Source organism: Falco punctatus (assembly GCF_963210335.1).
Source record: "Falco punctatus genome assembly, contig: scaffold_57, whole genome shotgun sequence".
Taxonomy (NCBI): Eukaryota; Metazoa; Chordata; class Aves; order Falconiformes; family Falconidae; genus Falco; species Falco punctatus.
In genome coordinates this window covers 401,805-424,682 of record NW_027660116.1, presented here as the reverse complement: position 1 = coordinate 424,682, position 22,878 = coordinate 401,805, and the positions used below count along the sequence as shown (strand labels likewise).

Here is a 22,878-nt window from a genome sequence, read left to right as displayed (position 1 = left end):
GAGGAAGTGTCCTCTTTAAAAGCAACCTCGGAGTGTTCAGAGCGTGAAATCCATCCCTGGGCTGGGAAGTCTGGCCTCCATCCCTCAGGGCCAGTGTCCCTGGCCACCTGGCAGGCACTGCTGGGAGGCAGTGGCCACCGTGGGTGTGAGAAACTATGGACTAGGGTATTGTTTATTAAGACTTATGTTAAGCTCAATGTAAAGTTTAGGCAACAAAATATATGAAAACGCTTATGCAAACAGCTACCAGACACTGCTTGTGAAAGATAAGATAACCGCCAGATGTCCAGGAACCGACAGAAACAAGACAGACAACCCCACATAAGGATATATGAGTGAAGGGTCAATACCTCCACTACTTCATGAACACGGGTAAAGATGTATAAAAAGGGACTGTTTGAACTGCTCAGGGCGGCAGTTGGTGGAGCGCAGACTCCCCTGCCGTCCAGCGCTGTCTTTGCTCATATTCTACTTGCTATAATTAATAAAATTTTAATTGGATTATGATCCGTTGTGGTCTCAATTTATAACAATTCCTGGTGCCGTGACTCGGATAAGGAACAGTGGGCTTTGGTCCTCCGGGGAGGCGCCCCGCGACATTTCGCGGCCCCGCGACCAACAGCTTACTCCAACCTTACCGACGAACCTAAATTCTAGAATAATGAGCAAAGGAGAAACCGGTAAAATCCCATAAAAATTCTGTGCACGGGAGTCCGGACGAAGACGCAGGACGCGTAAGTATATTGCGAATTTGTTCGCAAGGTTTGCCGTTCGGGCGGGATTGGGTTTCCTGGAATATAACGAGTGAGAGGTTCGATATACTGAACCAAGCGAGTGCGGACTCTTAAGTACTGCGTTTCCCATCTCCCGCGAGGGACTGGGCCAGGAACAAGGGGAGCGAGTGAGTGTATGTTTGTGGATATTCCAGAAGATGGGGGCGAAGGGCAGCAAGCCTTCGAATCCCATGGGAAGGGTACCCACTGTACCTAAGAATACCCCTCTGGCATATATCTTGGACAATTGGAGATATTTCCCTGGAACCCTAGGGAAAAGATAAGCAGAAAGTGATAGAATATTGTACTAAGATATGGGGAGGGAAGAAGATTTCTAAAAATGTCTTTTGGCCAGTCTATGGGTCAGAAGAAGATTGGGTAAGACAGCAATTAAACCTCTGGGTTAATAATAAAAAAAAACCCTTAACCCGGAGGAGAGTCAATATGCGGAGGTGTGGCTAAAAAACCGGGAGCTAGACTTTACCCGCTGAATGAAATAAAAAAACTAAACAAAAGAAAAAGAAGGGAGAGTTAGACGAAACCCTTCTAACCCCCCCTCCTTACATTCCTCCTCCTGCTCCTGCAGAGGTCCCCAGAGCGCCCACTCCCCCACCAGAGTCGGAACAAGGGTCTCCCCCTCTTCCTAAACGCGTAACTAGAAGTCAAAAAGGGGCAGCTCAAATATACCCCCTAAGAGAAAAGCCCATGGGGGGACCTCAACCTGTGATCGGATATATTTCTGTGCCTCTAAATTCGGCTGACCTACGAGATTTTAAAAGGACCGAGATGGGACACTTAATTGAGGACCCACTCGGAGTGGCAGAAAGATTAGATCAATTTCTGGGACCAAATCTTTATACTTGGGATAAGATGCAATCTATCCTTTGTCAATTATTTACTACCGAGGAAACCCAGGGACCCCAAGCAGATATTAAATGGCCACTCCAAAGACCTAATTGGGATAATCAGGATCCGGCGCATAGAACTCATATGCAGGACCTGAGAACTATAGTAATTCAGGGGATTAGAGAAGCAGTACCCCGTGGCCAGAATATCAATAAAGCATTTAATGAAATGCAAAAGAAAGATGAGAGCCCTACTGAGTGGCTGGAACGACTGAGGAAAGCCCTTCAGCTGTACTCTGGGGTAAATCCAGACAACCCTTTAGGGCAAGCGCTCCTCAAAACTCAGTTTGTGGCAAAATCATGGGAAAAACTTTAGCGGAACACTTCAGCAGGAGAGGACAGATAAGGGTGAAAGAAATAATTAAGCAAGAAAAGCAGATGGCCAGCAAGGGCATAAATTACCTTAGACTGATAAGAACACTGCAAATGAGCAAAAGGTGAAAAGTACACCATGAGGAAGACCTACAGCCTTCCTCCCATAGACCACTGCACACATTCTAAAGACCCCGGCCCACAATTTTTGGAAGAATCTGCGCAAGCGTGAAAGACTGATAAGCTAATTTGCATACGAAGCGAGGGTAGGCGGGTTCAGGTAATGAATATGTATAGGCGTTAATGGAATATTCATTGTTTCAAGCTTATTTGCTGCAGTGTTGCTTATTTTGGTTACCGGATTTATGGAATGTGGAATTTGACTTTGATAATTGTTACTGTGATTTTGGCTATATTTTTGATAATAATAGTGAGCTCTTGGTGTTGCTGTAGAAAGATACCTGTGTGTTGCATTTTGTAAGTAGTAATTCTGTAAGTGATAAGTGTGTTCTGTGAGTGTAAGCTGGGAAAAATGGGAGGAAAGCAGAGTGGTGGGATTTTAAAGAAAAATCCGCTAGGGTGTGTTTTGAGTCATTGGAAGGATGTTGGAGGATCCGCTGGTGGAAATGTGAATAGGAAAACATTGATAAAATATTGTAATCAATGGTGGCCGCTTTATAAGCTGGAATGTGGAGAAAAGTGGCCTTTTAATTAATAATTACAAGGTTATTAATAATTGTTATACTCATTTATGCTGGAAATGTGAGAACATTTCTGTATTCAGTATATTACAAATGTGGGTATGTGGTTATTGTCTTGAACATCCGAGGGGTGAATGTGAACCTCTGTATGTTTTAAAGTGTATATGGTGTAAAGAATTATTATATGTATGGTGGCGACAAGAAATTGAATGCCCTGACTGTAAGGTTTGGACGCCTTGGGATAAGAGAGAGAGCTGTAAGTGAAATTAGAGTCTCTGTGGCTGGGATAGCGATTGAGATAATAGTAAGAAAGGTCACTGGAAGGAAATGGGGGGGGCAGCTGGGGGAAGCGTGAATAAGAGAACTTTGGCTAAGTACTGCAATCAGTGGTGGCCCCTGTATAAGTTAGGGGACAGAGAAAATGGCCCTTAAACGGCACACTGAATTATAATGTTTTGCTAAAATTAATGTTATTTTTAAGGCGAGAGGAAAAATGGGATGAAGTAATGTATGCTGGTATGTTTTTCACTCTGAGGAATCACCCAGAGTGGCAAAAGAGTGTGGTATTAACCTAGCTCCACAAGATCCCTTAATATTAGCAATGGAAAAGGATCAGAGGGGAGGTTGTGGTTCCTTCTATGGAGCAACCAGAATGAAACACGTTGTAAGATAAAAAACTTGTGCTAATGTATGTAAGATCTGAAGCCGGGGGGGTGGAGAGTCAAAAAACCCTGTGAAAGTGTTAAAGTATTGGGGTGAGTTTGTACAAAGCCCCGTATCCCCTCGAAGGTGCGGCTGAGTCACGCTGGATGCATGGCAGGGTGTTTGCTGTTTGCCTGCGAAGGCTGATATGTAATAACACAGACTTAAAGCAACAAGTAGCAGATGTGCATTCAGGGTAAGAAAGAGTTAAAACAGAAGTGCTGCTGCAGAGGCAGGCTTGTGTAACCTGCAGAGCAGGAAGAGCATCTCCTGCCCCGAACCCTTCTGCTGGTGGGGAGGAGGGGGTTGCTGTTGCTGACGATTGAGCAGAAGGACCTGACAATGTCACCCCGATTGCTGCAGCATTTGCAGCACAACAGGACCGGTAACGGCCCCTCTAGGGCAGGCAGTGGGTCTGAGGAGAGTAAAGGTGAATCTCTGATGGGGAAATTTAGATGTTTGAAAGTCAGTTGTGAATAGGACTGGATAAAGGTTCGAGTTGATTTTTACTAAGGTAATCGTGATGTAGAAAAGTTGGTGAATACAAAACCAACTTATTTGGTGTTAAACTTCAGTGAAAAGAATTTGTTACAGTTGTGGGAGCTGCTGGCCACCAGGAAAACATCCTGAAACCTTTAAAGTACAAACTAAGAAAACAAGTAAGAATGCCAAATTCACCAAAATCTTTAAGTGGAAAAGAAATCTTTAACCAGGCATATCTGGAAATAAATCCCAGGTAAGGAAAAAATGCTTTACCTGTTACAGTAGAAATGATAAGGGGAAGGTCTGCCTAGTTCAGGTAAAACAATATCCCTTGCTCAGCAAGGCTATGGGGAATATTGGCAGAAAAACTCAAATAAAATACACTCTCTAGCAGTTCTACTAATGTAAATCTGTGTGTTTTACCATGACGGTGACTTGTTATGGGATGTGCAGATGACACTCTGCAGCAGCAGAGGAGGTAGGAAAGGAGGAATTATCCTTAATACCAGATGGTAAAATCCAAACTGTAAGTACAGATCAGGAGCCAAACTATTCTAATGATTCTCGATTACCTGCTAGCCGAAGAAGGAAGTGTTTGTGGTAAATTAAATGTTTCCAATTGTTATTTGAAAATTGATGGCAATGGTGAGGGAGTTAAACAAATCACATCAGAGACAGGGAAGTTAGCCCATGTTCCATCCGAACTCGGAAAGACTGGAATATTGACTTGTTTTCCTGGCTTCTCGGGAGCCCCTGGGTAAAACGAATCCTATTTTGTTATGTGGTTTAGCCACCTTATTGTTTTTGCCATGTGCTGTTCCATGTTTTATAAGATTAATTCAACACGTTGTAACTAACATGCAATTTGCTATTATGATTTCACCCAATGGCATTAAACAAATTCTAGTAGTACGCCGAAATGTACAGTCGACAATACAGATTATATAGTTAACACAATAACAATTTAACAGCAAACAGGAATCTGGGAATAATTAACTATTAACAATTCATACAACAATGTAGGCTGATGAAGAATACAAGTAGAATAGCAGAGAAAACAACCATCAGGAACGCACAGACGGGGATGTGGTAACATCTTTTATACTTTTCCACCTCCGCCATAAGTTCTTGACGTGTGACAGCAGAAAAACGCACCCTCTGCCTAAACAGCGAGGAAAAAAAAAAAAGGGGGGGGGGGGGTTGATTCCCCTTTATAATGAACCATACAGGTTAGACGTTTAAAAAACACTCACCTTACGGGATGTTCAGAGGGGGAAATGCGCACTCCAGACCCTTCCTCCCTGGCAGGTGATGTGGCAGTCTGATGGTGAGAAAACATTGCATTGAAAGCAAGGACCTGTCATTTGGCCATAGTGCCATAAATGTTACCATTAACAAACTTACCGGAGTGGTAAGCTCGGGAAATGGGTCCAAGACTTCATCTGGACACTCAGCAGCCATCTTTTATCATGTATGCCTTTGAACATGCGCATGCGCAATTTTAAACCCCACAGAATGTACTGGAACAATCTGGAAAGACCGCGCATGCGAAATCCCTGTAGTCTAGCCATGGTAGTGACGCATATATGTATATATATATATATATATATAAAAAAAATGCTTAAAGAAACTATAGTATTTATAGTTCATTTATTACTTAAGTGGAATGTATAGTTATAAGTGTTGTTTTTAGGTTTTGTTTTTGTAGGTTATTATTATATGTATTACCCAACCCTTTTGATTTATTTTGAAAACCGTGTGTTAGATGTAAAGTAAATTCAATGAATCATTTGACAACCAGTAAACAACAAATAACAATTTCTTAACAAACATGAACTAGAAGTTGAATAACAGAATAACAGTCCAGCAAAGTCTCATGTGAGGTGGAAAACAGGCTTCTTCACTCGTGAGTCCAGCACGGTCCTGAATAATGTCGGGGTGGTAACTCCATCTGTTCCCTCCACGATAGTCTGTCTCTGGTCCTTGGTATTTTTCTTCACGAGGTAACGAAAATGAACAGAAACAAATAACAAGTCACATGGTAACTGCTGGAGGTCAACAGTTTTCTTTTGTTTATATAACAGTCTCTCGCACTCTGCTTTGGTATCCCATGGGTTCCACTTCTCGGGGCGGATTGCGAGGAAGAGATCGCACTCTTCTGTACCGGCGTGACCAAAAACACTCACAAAAGCACATACTGATGGTTACTGTAGTCACGATGGGACAAAGGCTGAACAGCAAAACCGTACAGAGTGTGTCGTCTCCTGCTCCCATCTTTTCCAAAATGATAAGGATTGTTTGTGGCAAGACAAACGAATTGGTCTGTGACCCTCCTGGTCAAGATTCAGGCTAACGCCCTGACCAAAACTGCACAATGAAAATGCATGCGCAGCCTAACCTTAAAGGGGCATGAAAATTTACCCCTTTAAATGCCCACCTCTTGGCTCTTGATTCTTAACCCCCACAAGCAAACCTTATATATGCTAAGAAATGTTTTATTGTGCTTTGTTATGTCATCCTGTTATGATAATGTTTTGAAATTAGCTTATGACATGTTTGAGTTTTGAGTTGTTAGCTAACGTTTGTTAGGGATTTATAGTTCTTGTTAGTCATTTGTAGTTATTGCCTGTTATTGTTTATTGATAATGGTAAATGGGTTTAATGCTTAGATAAAGATTGTTAACCTCCTTTGTATAGTTGGCAGAATCTTTTCTCTGTCTCTATCTATGCCACCCACGGAGCAGCAATGTTGAGCCACGGGGCGGTGTGAAGGACGTTATTGGGACATCGCTATCTGTCTCACCGTTGCTGGCTGACCGCAAAACAACACAGAGACGGAGATACCCGAATCACCCAGAATAGGAGATGTCCGGGGAATACCCTGCTTAAAACACCCCACTTCCAGACATTTATGTTAGGTTGTTTGCCGATGTCTAAATTGTAATAGAGATTGGTCCTGTGTTTCATTTAAGAGACAACCTTACTGTATGAAATGTCACAATGATTCGATACGTACCAGGGGACCAGAGGATCAAGTGGAAATTCGTAAATTATTTTGTGGATGGGAACTGTCAGTACCTGAACTTTGGGAAGTACATGAAACAGACTGGTACAGAGTTTTAAGAAGTGTACTATAAGATTCGCCTGGAAACGGACACAACAACCAAACAGGTGGAAATATATTTAAGAGATAACTAACTCTTTAGACCTTGGAAATTATTGACAGGATAACAGCAAAATTCCCCTCAAGACTACCTGCTGCTGCCGAGAAGATACTGATATCCCGTTGCTCTCTGCAAAAGAGTAGACGAGGAAGGCAGAGAGGTACTGAACAGTGGGGAAATGAAAGCTAGTATCCTATTAATGGTATTGATTACCATGACTTTAAAAAAAAAACAAAAAAAATGAGCATTACTCTTCAATTGGACCTTAGGTTGATGGGAAGATTCAATAGAAGTTCGGTACAACGTGACAGCCAGATCCCCAAAATTCCAAGTTAAATTGGAAGATTTAGTCTTTTATGAACTAGACCCACCCGGTCGATGAGAAAGAACAATAAAACCTTTTTATCTCTGCCCCAGTTCGAATCCAGGGAAAAGCTATTGCAATTTCCCTAATCACTATTACTGTGCATACTGGGGATGTGAAACCATAGCTTCAAACTGGGACGTAGCCATTAAAAATAGATTCTTAACTATAACATGGGGACCCGGAGGATGCAATCCGCCAGCTCCTAGCTGGGATAGACACGTAGAGGACCCCCATCTTGGCAACTGTAAGCTTGTTATGTACTAGAAATCCTGCAGCCTAATGACCACGGATGGCTATTAAGACGAACCTGGGGAATAAGATATTGGGAACCTGGAGCTGCTAGAGGGGTCTCTTCTATCTAGTTCCCCCAGTCTCTCCCCAAAAGGCAAGTAGTCCTGCTCCTGGCAAAGTTTGATGGCCCTCCACTGAACTCGCTCACGGATGAAAGACCACTCTCTCTTGCACTGGGGCCTCAAAATTATACCCAGGGAGCTGGACACAACCCAGGGACTGCCAGGTAGCAGCGTACAATCCCCTCCCTCAGTCCCCTGGCTATGCTGCTCTTCATACAGCCCAGGACACCGTTAACCTTCTCAGCCGGCAGGGCACCCTGCTGGCTCATTCTCAGCTCACTTTCTGCCAAGACCCTCTGGCTATTCCCAGCAAAGCAGCTCTCCAGCCAGGCAGCTCCAGCACGTGCTGTAGCAAACGGTTGTTCCTCCTACTCTCCTTCCATGAAGGTACGCTTACCAGACTTCTTCTGTCACTTCACCAATGTTCACTCAGGTCACAAACAGAAAAATGCAGGCAGCTTCCTACCATGCAATTTGATATGCGCCATCACTCCCATCATGTAACATGGGCACCACAATTTTGCTTAGAAGATAAGACTTAGATGTGGATGCAGGAGAGCTGTGACACCTCCCCTGTGCACAGCACAGGCTGAATGACCAGCTTTTCTGGTCAACTGTATCTGCCTGAAAGCTGGATATTTACTGCAGGTCGATACTTGAGCGTATTCAGGCGAGGGAACAGCTGGGGAAATGGTAGGTGAAGAACTAATTGCTTAGTGAAAAGGCTGCTTATTCCGTCTGACGTGCGGAATTAAACTCTGTAACTCGGGGTAAGTTATAAAGCGGGGTGTTTATTGCGGTGCCGGGTGCAAGGGGGGTCGCTCCTCCTAACTTGCACACGTAGTTTTACTCACGATACTTATTTACACAGTGAAGTTGGTTAGTTCTGCCCAAAGCCTACACCTACGAGATAATTATGGGTTAGTTGCCTTCTCGCTGCAGTTTAAAGGTAGAGTTCATTTTAAATTTCCTCCCCATGCTCCCCGGGCGGGGGGGTTCACTCTCTTCGGGGGGCCATTTGAGTAGGAGGTCGGGATCTCCCCCACCACAGTGATTGTACCCCGGTGTCCTTGAGCCTTACCCCTTCAGCAGCCCGTTTTCTTCCAGCAGCTCGCAGGCCCCTGCCAGAGGCTCCGTATTCACAGGCCGGTGGGGCTCAGCTCCCCCTGCCCTGGCTGCCCCCCGAGGCGCTGAGCGGCCGAGCCCCAGCCCCTCTCTGCAGGCAGGGAGGCTCCTGCCCGCCTGCCGGTGGCTGCTGGCCCCGGGGCGGCTCCTGCCTGCAGCCCGGCTTTCGGGGGGCACCGCGCTGTCTGGGGTGGGGGGGCACAGCCCTGAGCGCTACAGCTTGCCTACCGGCAGGCAGAGCCGCTCGGCGTTAAGGCCAGCGTAGTTTTGGCGTGTGTTTGGTCGTGATTTGGCTTCCGGAGAATAATGCTTTTGAGGTATGATGGCATGAAATCATGATTGAAACAGAGCAGGCATCTGCAGGAGAAATACCAGCTTGGGTGTAAGTCGGTGAACTGTATTGCCTCTCCCCAGCATTACCGTTGTTCGTTGTTGGAGGGAAATCGGTCGTGCCAGAGGTATTGTTAGAGTTTAGCTGTCCAATGAAATGCCAGAGACTGGCCAATTAGAAAATGTGATTTATTAAAGCAAGCGACAAGTAAGCAAAACAGCGCTGGGCGGCCGGGGAGTCTCCTGCTCCACCAACGGCGCGCAAATTCAAGCAAGCTGAGCAAATTCAAGCAAGCTCTTTCACTCGCTCTTTGTTGCGGATGTCTTCAGTGAGCTGAAGGCTCTCCCTGTCATGGGCACTGTTGTTATGCTCCAAGGACACCGTGATTGTGGTGTTGATTGGTTCCGGCCCAAGCTCAACTATAAAGTGCCGACTCGAGGGAGGAAACTAGCTGTTAACTTGTCCTGCGATGGAGACATCAACAGAAGTGCCTCGGCTCCTTAGCATGTGACCTCTACTTGGGAGGACTATGTCTGGTTTCAAGCACCAGCGGCGCTCAAAGGCTTTCACGAATGACCCACACTCTGTAGAACTTTAATGGAATATCGAATAACCTTTGGTGCCGCTTTAAGCGATAACTTTATCAAATACAACTGTGTATTCTTGTCTGTCTGGATCCTTTATTCAGGGTGTCTACTACCTTCCTGTAGTTCAACCGTGTCCATCTGTTTTCATCTCCTGAATGGCTGTTGAAAGCAATTACCCTTTAAGGCACAGCTGCACAAAGATACAGTGATTCTTTGGGGACCTGAGTTATGGTACAGGAGACTAATTGGCGCGTTGGGAGTAAAACTTTCCTGCTGTGTACTTGCTGAACTGGCAAATACTGGATAAACCTTTTCCCTCCCGAGTTTTAATGCGGCCATTACTAAATTAGCTGATTGCTTGGGACTCTCTCTGGGTAATGTACATGACTATTAATACACTTGGCCTTTACTAAAAAGGCTATAGCCATTCTTACCCGTAAAAGGAGACCTTTGTAGTCTGATCAGGCTTGAGTGAGTACTCGAGTGTTTGCCTATCTATTTGATAAAATTAGACTTCTCTATAACTCAATTTCAGTTACTTAATAATCCAAACAAAGAGTGGGACTTCTGAGTAATTGGGAGGTCTTGTACTGGTGACAAAAAGAGATTGATTGGCCCTGTGGAAGTGGGGAAGCACGTCTTCCTATTTTTTTACTAACCTTTAGCCCAACAGCCTTGACGGTCAGTTAGATATACAGTTAGAACTAAAAGCAAGCGGTTTCTGCTCTAACCCTCTTCAGAGGAAGTAGGACTGCGGTGAATGAAGAGACGGGACGCAGCTTGATGCAAGCAAATGTCAATTTATTGTACAGAAGCACAAGGTTTTATACACTTTCAGAAGCTGCGCGTTTGAAACAGATTGGTTCTTGAAGCTAAGCCTTGCATACTAGGCAATCCCTGATTGGTGGTTAGCTGCCATCAATTAACAGCAAGGTGTTACCTTTCCTTGGCGCCATCCGTCTCCCACTCCCCTGTGCTCTGCAAACATGCCTCATCATGTTAATCCTTGTCCAGACAAGCTCGAGCACATTCCCCTCAGCAAACGGATTGCCACGCATGGTCCTAGTTTCCAGCCCGCTCCTGCATCTCCCCCTTCCTGTTGCACAAAAAGAACCTTTGAAACCGAACGAGTAAAAACAAGGTATAAGTAATAGAACAAATAAAAAAGCAACTAAGACATATTATCAACGTCAGAATAACCCACTGTCTCTGTTCCGTACAATTTGACAATTGCCCCTTTTTGTTTTTGAACAGCTAGCACCAGGTTTGCCATGTTCTGCAGGGCCCTTGCAAACATGACAGCAACCAAGGTAACAGCAAACAAACAATACTGCCAGTTGAGTGAATGGATGCCCCAAAAGGCTGACATCTTCTCAGATTTTGATAACATGTTGCTGCAATGGGGCGCCTAAAATCCCCGCAGCACATACCATCCAAATCCTCACAGCCATGTCCTTGAACCAACAACAAAAAGCAGTGGCAATTTTGACTCACATGCTTAACTGCCTACCAAACAAGGTGATTTAACTCTTTAATGCTTTCCCTGCTGTTACTCCGGATAAGAGAAGAACCGCTGCGACACGTTCCCATCACAGCCTCCTACTACATATAGCATCTACAGAAAGACAATGATCGACATTCAAAGTGTAAACAGTATCATCTTCTTTTGGATTAACATTATGCATAGGTGGAAGGGCACACCAAAAAAGAACTGGTTCAGTCAAAAAGTTCGAAACATAGTGTGCCTTCTCTGAACATACCTCTGGGGTCATTCCCTTCGTTCCCTCTTTTTTTATGCAAAGAGAAACACTTTTACCATAACAGAGAAGCCCCTATTTACATCTCTGAGCCCGGACACAAACCGCAGCTGTATGCGCCACCAGGCTCAGGGCAGGAATCATTCATGCCGTTACACAGCTATGTATCTCTACAAGCGTGCAGACACCTATTAAACACTAGATAACCATGTTTATCTTTCCTATTCTCCTTCACAATACCTAGCTGTTTCTCCCATTAGTTTCCAGCCCGCTCCTGCATAGGACTCCTGCCCCAATATGCTAGCTTGTTCTCACTTAAGACAACAACAATAAAAGTTAGTTTTTTGCTTGCTTTTACTTCTAAGTCTTAGACTCTTCAATGTTTATGAAATGTGAAGAGGCGGTGAGGCGAGTGTGATCAAGTTCAGCACTATCTTTACTTGTCAAACTCCTGTTCAAAGTCAGAAGGTATTACTTGGGAGCAGAACTTGAGCCCTTTCTTCTGGCCTGGTGTCTAGTGCAGAATGGGAGAAGGAGGGAGGGTGAGAAACACTTGAGAGCTTTGAACAGTGTGTCAAAACTAGGTGTCTGCTGGACTTAACCTTCAGTCAGCTACTTAGAAGTGTCTGTAATGTAGTGAGCTTAACAGCTCCAAACAGCCCTATCCCATTTGAAGAGAAACTCGAGCCTACTGGTAGCAAGGTTGCTTGCAGCTTCTTGCTAGCAAAAATTGCACGATGGTGTGATAAGAATCGTTTGAAATGAGGGTAAAGGTTGAAGTAACCTGCTACGCTTGGTGCATATTTTAACTTTACCATTTGGAATGGAATGATAAAGAACGAAGAGGAAATTAAGTTGGTATTTTTGAGCTTGGAGCACACTAGGAACGCTGTCTCTGCCTTGTTATCCATTAAACATCTGTTTACATAGTGTAGTAGCTGCTAAAGCTAGCCGTAGGGGGAAAACCTGTTAGAATGAAGAAAGCTGCCTTGTGTGCAGCTGCCCACTTGAATATGTAATTCCTGGTCTCTTGAATGAAATATAACTTGAACGTAGGAGTGTTTGTGCTCAGGAGATCAAAACCCTTTACACTTCCACCAAAGCTGCTTGTAATGCATATTTCAGACGCTAGCACTCAAGTGTTTAAAGAAGCTTTTAAACAGAAGCCTTCGTTCTAAGGATCAAGGGGCTGGTTTCTTTCTACTCTCTTCCCCAGATGAGTGCAGTGTTACTGCAGTAAACCGTTCATGTATTCTGTTACACTTGAACTATGAGTGCAGCAATGATACGGTGCCGGGAGTGAAAGAAGACAAGTTGCTTATTTTGGGTTTTTTTTCTTTTATTCTTTAGAAAAGCTTTAGAGCTTCATTAACAATTTTAGTACTGTAATGATTATCAAAATGAAATGTTGTTTTCTCTATGTGATTACATTGGATTTATTTGATCCCTCAAAGTAAAGGTTCTGCTGGTGGCAGAACAACTTGCTTCTGTTCTATATATGTATCTAAAGTGCATGTTCACAGCTGTTCCACCTTTCTGACAAAGTGCATGATGTCTTGTGCCAGAAGCTTTGGTCCCTCAAAGGCAGCAAAATGCCCTCCACGTGGCATGTAAGAGTAAGTGATGATGTTCTTGAAGACCTCCTTTGCCCAGACCCGTGGTGTATGTACTAGCTCCTGAGGAAAAAGCTGCAGTCCCTGTGGGAACATACACTGCAAACCTAGAGGACATTAACTAAGTGCCTTTTTGAAAAAAGTCCTGGGGAAATTCTATAAAAACCTCCTGACTCTAGTAATTGCCACAGTCAGCTGGCAGAGCTTCACCGCAGCGACACATTTTGTGGTTTGTACTCTGCTGAAAAGCTTTGCTTGTATTTGAGTCTCCTTGAGTATGAGAATATTATACCCAAAAACGTAAAGTAGAGCCAACTTCGCACACGGTTCAATCTTGAAACGTTTCCTATTTTTAAACTTGCCTTGTTTTACAGTTTTGCGATAAATGGCAAGACGCATCACCTCTTTGTGACAGTCAGAAATGAGCCTGCTCAAGTTTACTTTAGAATTTATAGTACCAGCGTAACGAATGAGTTGAGGAAAGGTAAGCTGGCTCGGTCTACAAAGGAAAAGACTCTTCTATTTGTTTGTGTGATCAATCACATGGAATTCCGTTCTGCAGCATTTTCTGGTCAGCCTCTCTTATAGTCATCTTAAAGTCAGTGGCTGTTAGAAGGTGCTTGGTTTGTTAGAAGGTACTGCTCTCCAGATTGCTTCCCCAAGTTTGTGCTTAACACTTGTAGTCGTTAGTTTTATCCACCACTAAGCCGTATGCTTCCTAATTCAGTTTAAACGTCTCTCTTGGAAATGCTCCTGATTTTCTGTTTTGTTTTAACTGAACTGAGCCAGAGATCACATTTGTTTGGTGACTAAGTATATAGACCTGTAGTTTGAACACAAGACTGAGTATAGTTTGATATGTCCGCTGCATTGTCTTGGCTACAAGCTACTTTGTGTGAATTACAGGTTCAAAAGAAAAATGACTCAACATCAAAAGAAAATAAGAACTTAGATTATTTTTTTTAACAACTTAAGTTTGCTGTTTTAAAGTAATCTAAATGTTTATACAGGCAAACGTGTTTCAATCTCATTTGCAAATCTTTCTTACACCTACCACTTCATTACCTGGCATCACCTGTTAGACCAGGGTCCTTGGAGATGTTCTCCTTGTAGAATCTCATTGAGGACACAATGGAGGATGTCACCCAATAAATCATCACATTGGCCAAAAGCTCATCAAGAGTGTATTTGCTATTGATAGAAAAAGATGAAGACGTTTCATTGGAAGCTGTTTCTCAATACGCTATATTGGGCTCATGCCCTGAAGAACAGTTGTTCTTGTTCTCCACTTGTTTTCAAGCAGCAAATTAATTGGCACCCATGTGCCCAGAGCAAAACTGCCCGGTGCTGAAGCAGTAGTTTGCAGGCAGTCTGCTGTGAGTTTACACTACTACTTGTCGTGTGTAACCTTTCATGCTCAAAATTCAGCTTTGGCCAGTCTTTTACCTATCTCCTCATTAGTTACCATTGCTCATTCTTTTAATGAGTCCTCTCATGGAAGAGCACCTGTTTTCTTACCTTTCCAAGCCTCCATCATCTTTATGCAGAAATGATTTATCTCTCCAGGTAGAGAATTTTTCCAATATATATGCAGCAAGCCCCACAGGGGAGTCATTCAGTCCACAACCTAATTCAAGAGAAGAAGAGAACCATTGCAGTTGCCTGGCATTGCAAATACTTCAGTGGGAGTTAAACTGGAGTTACATCAATTCTTCAGAGTTTTCTATGAGAATTCAGTAAAGAGTGCGTTTTACTAGCCCTGGTAGTACTTTATTCTTGAAAAGTTCACCCCAATGGAATTTTGGTTATAACTGACAGCACTATAAAGTTGAGCAATTCCTATACAAAAGAAAATAGGAGTTAAGAAAATCCTCTGGGCTTCTTGGTAATGTGTGGCAGAAAGAGCAAATTCAGATGTAAAGGGATTACACTCTGAAAAGAAATTTCAGATAAACTGTTTGGGAGCGCTGTCCTGCTTAGGATGGCTAACTGGGACCCTGAGTGCTGTTCACTTTCTATGTAATTTAAACAACAGTGGAGTGTTGTGTATCTGCTATCTGCTCCTGCCTTTGGGGAATGCTAACAAACATTATAAACACAGCATATTATATCTGTGTTTTAACCTGTAAAACGGGTGGGGATTCCTTCAGCAGTGGTAGAGCTTGCCTTGGGAAAATTCCTGTACCACACTCCAGGCTGTAGTTTTACAGTATCCTTAGAATTGCCTACTCTCAAGTGTATTTTAGTGTGACTTTAGCACTGAATGACTGCGTAGAAGATGATGCACAATGTGATTTCAATTTAATAGTGGACATAGTTAATGCAAAGTAAGTTTGTGCATTGGCACAACAGTTTCCCTGTGCTGTCAGGCCTAAAGTGATTTGCTACACATCAAAGTCATGTAAATGCTTTGACCAGCAAAGGTAGGGCAGGCTAAAATGTGCCAGCTAACATATGACCCGTCTGGAGGTGAGCATTTTCTGAGCTGAAAGCTGTCTCCGAATCACTGTATTCAACTTTCATGGACTGGATGCTCAGAAATACCAGTCTTGTTTGCAGCTTACTAATGATTCAACCTGTACACATCTTAGGTACCACAGCTTCTGGTGAGTGAAAATACTGTAGCTTTGCTTTAAACCTGCCTAATGAGAACTAAACTGATAATATAGATATTTTTTGAGACTAAGCAGGGAATATGTATTTTTTCCCCCTATTTATTTTCTACCTTTCACAGTGTGCTACAAAATCCCTGCTCTTCTTTTTTTCCAGGTTAAAGAGTCCTAGACTATGTACAGTGCTTGTAGGGAAGCTGCTTGGTCACTTTAGGTTCTTTTTCTCCCCTTCTTGTATTCTTTTGATTATAAAATATATTAATGAAACAGGGGTGGAACATATTCTAAATATCATGGATTTAGTGTTTTGTCTTACTCTCTTTTTGCTTTCTTTAAGAGTTTGTAAGATTCTCTTAAAGTCTGAGCTGGCTGACGTTTCAAAGCACTGTCCTTGACTCTTGGATTCTCTCACATAGCAGCAACCAAACTAGAGCCCATTGTGATTTTCTTCCTCTGCTTAAATTGCTTTGGACTTTGTTGACATCAGTTTTTATTGGCCAGTTTAATCAACCAGTCACTTAACTGCAGAGAGTTACAAAACCATTTATCTTTAGATTAAACCAAACCCTGGATAGGTGTCAGATTTTCACTTAACCATTCACTTTTATCTGTAGAGAAATTAAGATCATATTGAAAGGTACGGGTGCCAGCACAGATTTTTGTGATACTCTCTCTCCCCTGGAACTTGCTTACTTATTTATATTCATGAATTCTCATGTTAACTAGTTATTAACCCATGAACTTAATCTTTTTCTTAAGGCAGTTTAATGTCTTTAAGAACACTGGGGGAAGGAACCTCAACAAAACTTTTCTTGGAAAATAAATATGTTCCATTACTAGATCCACAGCTTCTTGATCCTGCCAGAGCTCTGATATTTGAAGCATGATTTCCCTGTGATATTATCACCTGTAAATGAATTCTCCTTTTAAAAACATTTCTGCTAGTTTTCTGATCAGACACTAGACATACTGGTCTTTGTTTTTCTGGGGGCTGTCTTCATTGTTTGGCTTTTGAAAAGAAAACCCAAAAAACCCCAACCTGGTATCTGGTTTGTCTCCTTTTATTTCTCTGATATTGCAATCAGTTCAAGCAACAGACTAGGCATTAGCTGACGTTTCACTTTGAGTTTCCTCTTTTCCAGTTAAATGCCAGGATGGGGTGCTATTCCTTCTATGGTCTCCGTACCTGATGCCAGTCTGAGACAGCTCTGCTGTCTTTCCTGATGAGGGTTTATTTCAATAAAGGAATACCCCATAATCTTTGATAATATTATACAAGTAAATCATGTAACTTTTCTGAGATGGCCATACCTTTCTTCAGACTCCTTATCTACTGGTCCCACTACATCATGCTTCTGGCTTCAGGTATTATGGCTGTGTCTACCTTTCTGCAAGTTTCACATTGCACTTGCTTATGGTATTTTTCTTGTTTTCACCCACATTTATTTCTAGAAGCTTCAATGTCAGGGTCCTGTGCTTTACTTTAAGAGGCTTTTTGCAAAGGGTTTCTTTGCCATAGAGAAGTGGTATGCCATTTAACAGACCTTGAAAAGTGATATTTGTAGTCTCCGTCTTTTTTTAAGCGGTTCCTTTTCACTTCCTTTTACACAGCTCTTGTCCCCATGTCTTGCATTCAGTCACCAGAATTCATTGCTTCTCAAACATGGTTGGCTTTTGTTCAACTATGTGTTTATACGCCTTAAGCAGTCAGTATACAAAGTTCATAGTGATATAGAGAAGGTTCATTACCTGCAGTGTCTGGTTTGGTGGCTTGGATGTGTAAGTATCCAGACTCTCGCAATAGTTCATGTATATTCTTCTGGATGAAAGGATACATACGTCGAACATCTTCCCTAGTAAAGCCTATGAGCCATGGTATATAAGCCCCAAGCATCACGGAAATCATCCTTCTCAAACCTTCTCTGCCAGCGAAGATAAGATTCACAGATCTGAAATCAAGTTAATGAATAGAAGGTTAAATCAAGCCATTTTCTGTTTCCAAATTTTCTAGAAAATAAGTCTGATGGGAGCTGTAATAGAAGCATTTCACTAAGCCAAATACATAAGCCCTTCACATTTATCGTGATTTCCAAAAAAATTTGGGAGAGTTAAAAATGGTACAGCTGGTGCCATCTCCATCCAGGAAAGTCCTATACTTCGTGGTACTGATCAGCTGCTGAAAGGCTGAGCTCCTTCCTTTTCTCCCTGCCAATTTTAAATTTATCTCCTTCCTGATTTAGAATGATGATCCTTGAGGTCTCAAATCAAAATGCAGCAGAGCTCACTTCCATGCCTAGTGAAAGAGAAGCCAAACAGCACTCCATTTTTCTCTGTACAACTCTTCCATAGATAAGGGAGGCCAACAGCGTCCTGGCTTGTGTCAGAAATTGTGTGGCCAGCAGGACAAGGGCAGTGATGCTGTACCCAGCACTGGTGTGGCTGCACCTCGAATACTGTGTTCGGTTTTGGGCCTCTCACTACAAGAAAGATGTGTCCAAAGAAGAGCAACGGAGCTGGTGAAGGGTCTAGAGAACAAGTCCTATGAGAAACAGCTGAGGCAACTGGGCTTGTTTAGTCTGGAGGAAAGGGGGCTTGGGGGAGACCTTCTTGCTCTCTAAAACTACAGGAAAGGAGGTTGTAACAAGGTGGGTGTTGGTCACTTTTTCCCAGGTAACAAGTGATAGGATGAGAGGAAATGGCCTCAAGTCGTGCCAGGGGAGGTTCAGATGGGATATTAGGAAAAATTTCTTCACTAAAAGGGTTGCCAAGCATTGGAACAGGCTGCCCAGGGAAGTGGTAGAGGTATTTAAAAGGTGTGTAGATGTGGCACTTAGGGACCTGGTTTAGCAGTGGACTTGGCAGTGTTAGGTTTATGGTTGGACTCAATGATCTTAAAGGTCTTTTCCAACCTAAATGCTTCTATGATTCTATGAAATTTAGAAAGCGTGAGAATGCAAATACCACTGTCAATGCAAAGCACGTGAATATGACTGAATGCACAGGGGTGGGGATACCCCTGGAGAAAACAAAGCAGAAGGCGATGAGAGGCAGGGCAAACAGAAGGCAGGACCCGGACCGTGGAGCCAGAAGGTAGGGTAAGAACTGGAGAAACCTTCTCTGCACTGATTCCCTTTGCTACTCACTGTGGCAGCATCTGGGCCATGTTTGTGGTAATAAGAGATCCCCAGTCTTCTCCCTGTAGGTAGTATTCTTTGGAGCCCAATCTATTCATCAGCTTATGAAATTTCCGAGCAGTTGCTTTGCTGTCAAAGCCTGTAGGTAAAGAGAAACAGAGGAAACCTGTTTGTCTTGGTGTATCATCCCCTGGCCAAAGATCATGGTCTGACAGAGGCACATGTTTATGCTGCTGTGTAAAGGCACAGTGTGCTATGCTGCTCTGCCTTGCTCCTTGGCAATACAGTGAACACAAGATGGAAATTCAGTGGAAAGTGGATAAAGTGGAAAGCAGACCTGGTTTCCAGCTACCATTACCTTCCAGATCTCCACAGCCAGCCCCAGAGCCTCAGCCACATGGGTGTTAGTGCAGAGCCAAGCATCTGCATTCACAAACTGCATTCTCTGGTGAGGGCCAGGGATGACTGAGGCTCCAAGAACCTGGCAATTCCAACAGCGCCTTTTCATCGCTCACCTTTCTGGTGTGGTGCCTCAGAGAAGCCATATCCTGGGATGGATGGGCAGATGACCTCAAACACCATGTCACCCTCATTCAGGCCATGCTCAGCTGGCTCTGTGAGTAGAGCGATGGTCTTGTAGAACTCGTAGAAGGAGCCAGGCCAGCCGTGGACCATCAGCAGAGGTTGAACAGCTCAACTGTGAGGGACATAGGAGGGCTTCACGCGGATAAAATGGATATCAATCCCTGCCACACATCCAGACAGATAAATTAAAGCCTTAGTTCCATCACAGTTTCTGTTCCAAACTCTGAAGAAGGAGGGTGGCAAAACTGTGATTAGCATTCACAGCAGAAGGTACACAATCAACCCATGGCAAGAAGATGCCTAGCTGAAAGGACATGCCTGGTATTTTACCTGTGTCTCATCTTTTACTTACAGACAGAGGTATTGATCCCAGTCCCAGTTACTGGGGTCACAGGAGACTGAGCATCCACCTCCCGAGAAATTGGTCTTACAGTATATAAGTACAGCTGCACTTCAATGAATAGCATAATGCAACTAAGACACGTGCAAAAACATGACTAAATTACAAAATGTGTGGGTGATAAAAAGAGAAACATGGAAAAAGTAAGCGCAGGATATAAGTTTAACCTGCAGATCACTTATCTAAAGTCTGGCTAACCTCACCTGGCTAAACTGGGTGGTGGTGGTGGATATTCCAACCTCAGGGCCTGGGTAAATTTTACAGTTTTCAAAGGTGGCTTCAAGGCAATAGCAGAAGAAAACCTCGTTGTTATTTAGTGCAGGTTCAGAGCCAGATGAAGCCCATCTTCAAGCAGATCTAATCTTATCACCACTGTGCAATGATCTTAATCTATAGAGGGTTACTAATAACATAGCCTCCACTACTGATCCTTCATTAAGCTGTTATGCACACTGTTGTCTTAATAGAGTAACCTCTTAAAGCCCCCCATTCTCTCTGTGCATTTCAGAGTGAGACCTGCTCAAGCCACAGAGACCCCCTCACCTTCAATGGTGGTTTGGAAATGGGGATATTTGTTCAGGATTTCCACTTGCTTGCGTCGGTCAAACGGGTTCCTCCAGTAGGCCACCACCTTCTGCAGGTAGCTGGAGGTGAAGCCGTAGCGGAAGGCAGCCCCTTCCAGCTGCGGTGTGTAGCGGGCCTGCTCCAGGCGGCGATGCAGGTCCTGCGGACAGGAGCTCTTGCAAGGCTGGCCAGATGCCTGCATGTGCCCTATGCTAAGGCAGGCATGAACAGGCTCTCCTGGCTCCACCGGCTTCTGTGTCTCTCTCTGGGACACCACAAGCCCTCCTGAAGCAGTGCCATACTCTGTATAACTTCCTGAATCATTTATATGGAGAATATATTTCTCTACAGGTTAGCAGTTCCCCTAGGGCACCCAGGAGTAGTGGGTTCTACGCTTGCCTTACTGCTAACTCGCTTTAGGGTTTTGGGCACTAGGAACTTGCCAGCACTGCCAGCTGAGAGAAGAATAAGCAGCTCAGCCTGTGCTACTGACTGCTAGTTGGCCAGATAATTAGTGACAGGCTTGTAGGGACAGAAGGAAGGACCCCATCCTTCTTCACCCTTCCAACCCTGTCCTCTGCGGAAGCCCCTCAGTCCTGCCCTACTGGTGCCTTTGCTATCCCGGTGCCCTCCCACCCCATTCCACCACTGCAGACCTGCTGTCAAATTCTGCTGCTCAAAGCATGGCCTTTCTGCAGGAGCAGCCCCAGGTTGCATTGAGAGTCTGTGGTCTCAGAAAGCGTAAAGACATTGCAGTGAATCTGAGCTCAAATCCCATTCATAAAGGGCAGTGAGCCAGAGCATCATCTAACGGACCTGCGCTGGCTATTGCCCCCAAGGCATCACCTCAAAGCAGTAAGGTGGGTGATGAACTGGCTCCACCTCGCAGCTTTCTGCCCCTCCTTATCTCCCAGGCACGGGCACCTCAATTTCTTTGTCAGATGTTTCAGTCTTGAAGGGACAGATACTTTCATCTTCTTTCCCTTTTAGAGGTCTTTCATCTGAGCCCCACCATCCATTGCCCATTTCAATAGTCTTGATCTTGTGTCTAGACCTCAGCCAGTAAACCAGCATCCCTCCAACGCCCAGAGCGGCCACAGGGACCAGGACTGCATTCCTCTGAGAACATTCGAATGACCTGGGGAGGCATAAAATTGTTTGCGCCCAACAGAAGTGTCAAGGGTAAAGGGACTATGCTGAGGCTTGTAGTCACATTGGTTGGACGTGAGTAACAAACCCCATGCAGTCAGCAGGGGCTGGGTGTTTCTGTTATTTTTGAAGATCGCAGGCAGGATTTGTGGCAGGGTTACATCTACCAGTGTTTCTTAGGGACCTTAAGCCTTTGCTGATCAGGACTTGTTAATCACAAGGCTTCTCTGTCCCTCTCCTTATGAACCAGGTGTGCCCTGGGAGACAAGGATCAGTAGGATCTGGATCTATCTGTTTTAAGGCAGGTACTGAAGTGAATGGGATAGTAGCACCTGGACAGCTTCAGGAATAAAAACTGCACAGAGTGGGCTGAGGAGCAGAGACAAGAGTTTTCAGCTGCTGGAGACAGCTGGATGTGCTAGACATGCCCCTTGACTGTGCTATATACATAGCTCCCCTACAGATTCAGTCATCTTTGAGGGCAACGCTAGCCCTCCACCATAGCTGTCCATAGGTAAAGGTCTCAACTTGTCTGTCTGGTGCCTCTTTTTCTTACCTAGACAGCAAAGTTTCAGACTTTCTTGAGGTGTAGGAGCTAAGGCGCCAGAGCTGGATTTAACAGACAGACAGCAATGTTTTAAAACCGTTCAAACCCTTCAGCAATCAGTCCTAAATGTAGTGTCCCTTCCCATCCCCCTGACCTGTGCCTCAAGCTCTCCAGCTTCCCTTGGGGATTAGCAGAGCTGTCTGGGGCTATTGCAGGGGGCTCAAAGAAGACTGTGAATGAAGATTTTTTGTCATACAGGGTATGGAAGGGACTATGCTGTGCCCCAGCCCAGGTGCTAATAAAAAGTGAACTCCTCAGCACAGAGCAGCTATTTCACTTACCTGATCCGGGACAAGGTGCCATCCCTAGAAAATGGGGGTGGGGGTGGGGTGGGAAAGATTCTTGGTCTGATAGTGTTGTCTGAATGGTACCATCCCTTGGGGATGGTGTAAGGAACATCCCCTGCCAGCACCATTTACCGTGCAGCCATGGGATCACAAGCTGTTCAGCTGGCTGGCAACAGAGACAGTGTTTCTGGGCTGTGTTTTAGCTAGATAGTTTGTCACCATAATATTCCCGCCTTCAGCACAATTTAGATAAAAGGCACTGAACAACTGGGTAGGTGTCCTTGCGGTGTTTCATCCTACAGAGGGCTGTGTTACTTCAGCCAAGTAAATAGTTTATTTTGGCAGCTGTGTAGCGATAGGTGCCCAG

The 22,878-nt window shown here is 44.1% G+C and overlaps 1 protein-coding gene across 1 annotated transcript; it reads right to left on the bottom strand.

Moving 5' to 3' along the window:
- Positions 1–11,912: 11,912 nt before the first annotated feature.
- On the bottom strand, positions 11,913–22,605 carry LOC308057985 (epoxide hydrolase 1-like). Its single transcript, XM_080411987.1, has 8 exons — positions 21,393–22,605; positions 20,448–20,628; positions 19,435–19,611; positions 18,929–19,058; positions 17,535–17,734; positions 14,692–14,800; positions 14,249–14,364; positions 11,913–13,280 (listed from the first exon to the last, which is right to left on the bottom strand). Exons 1-8 carry the CDS (start codon positions 21,540–21,542, stop codon positions 13,078–13,080), a joined length of 1,266 nt encoding a protein of 421 aa, XP_080268113.1. The 5' UTR covers positions 21,543–22,605; the 3' UTR covers positions 11,913–13,077.
- Between the last annotated feature and the right edge of the window lie 273 nt (positions 22,606–22,878).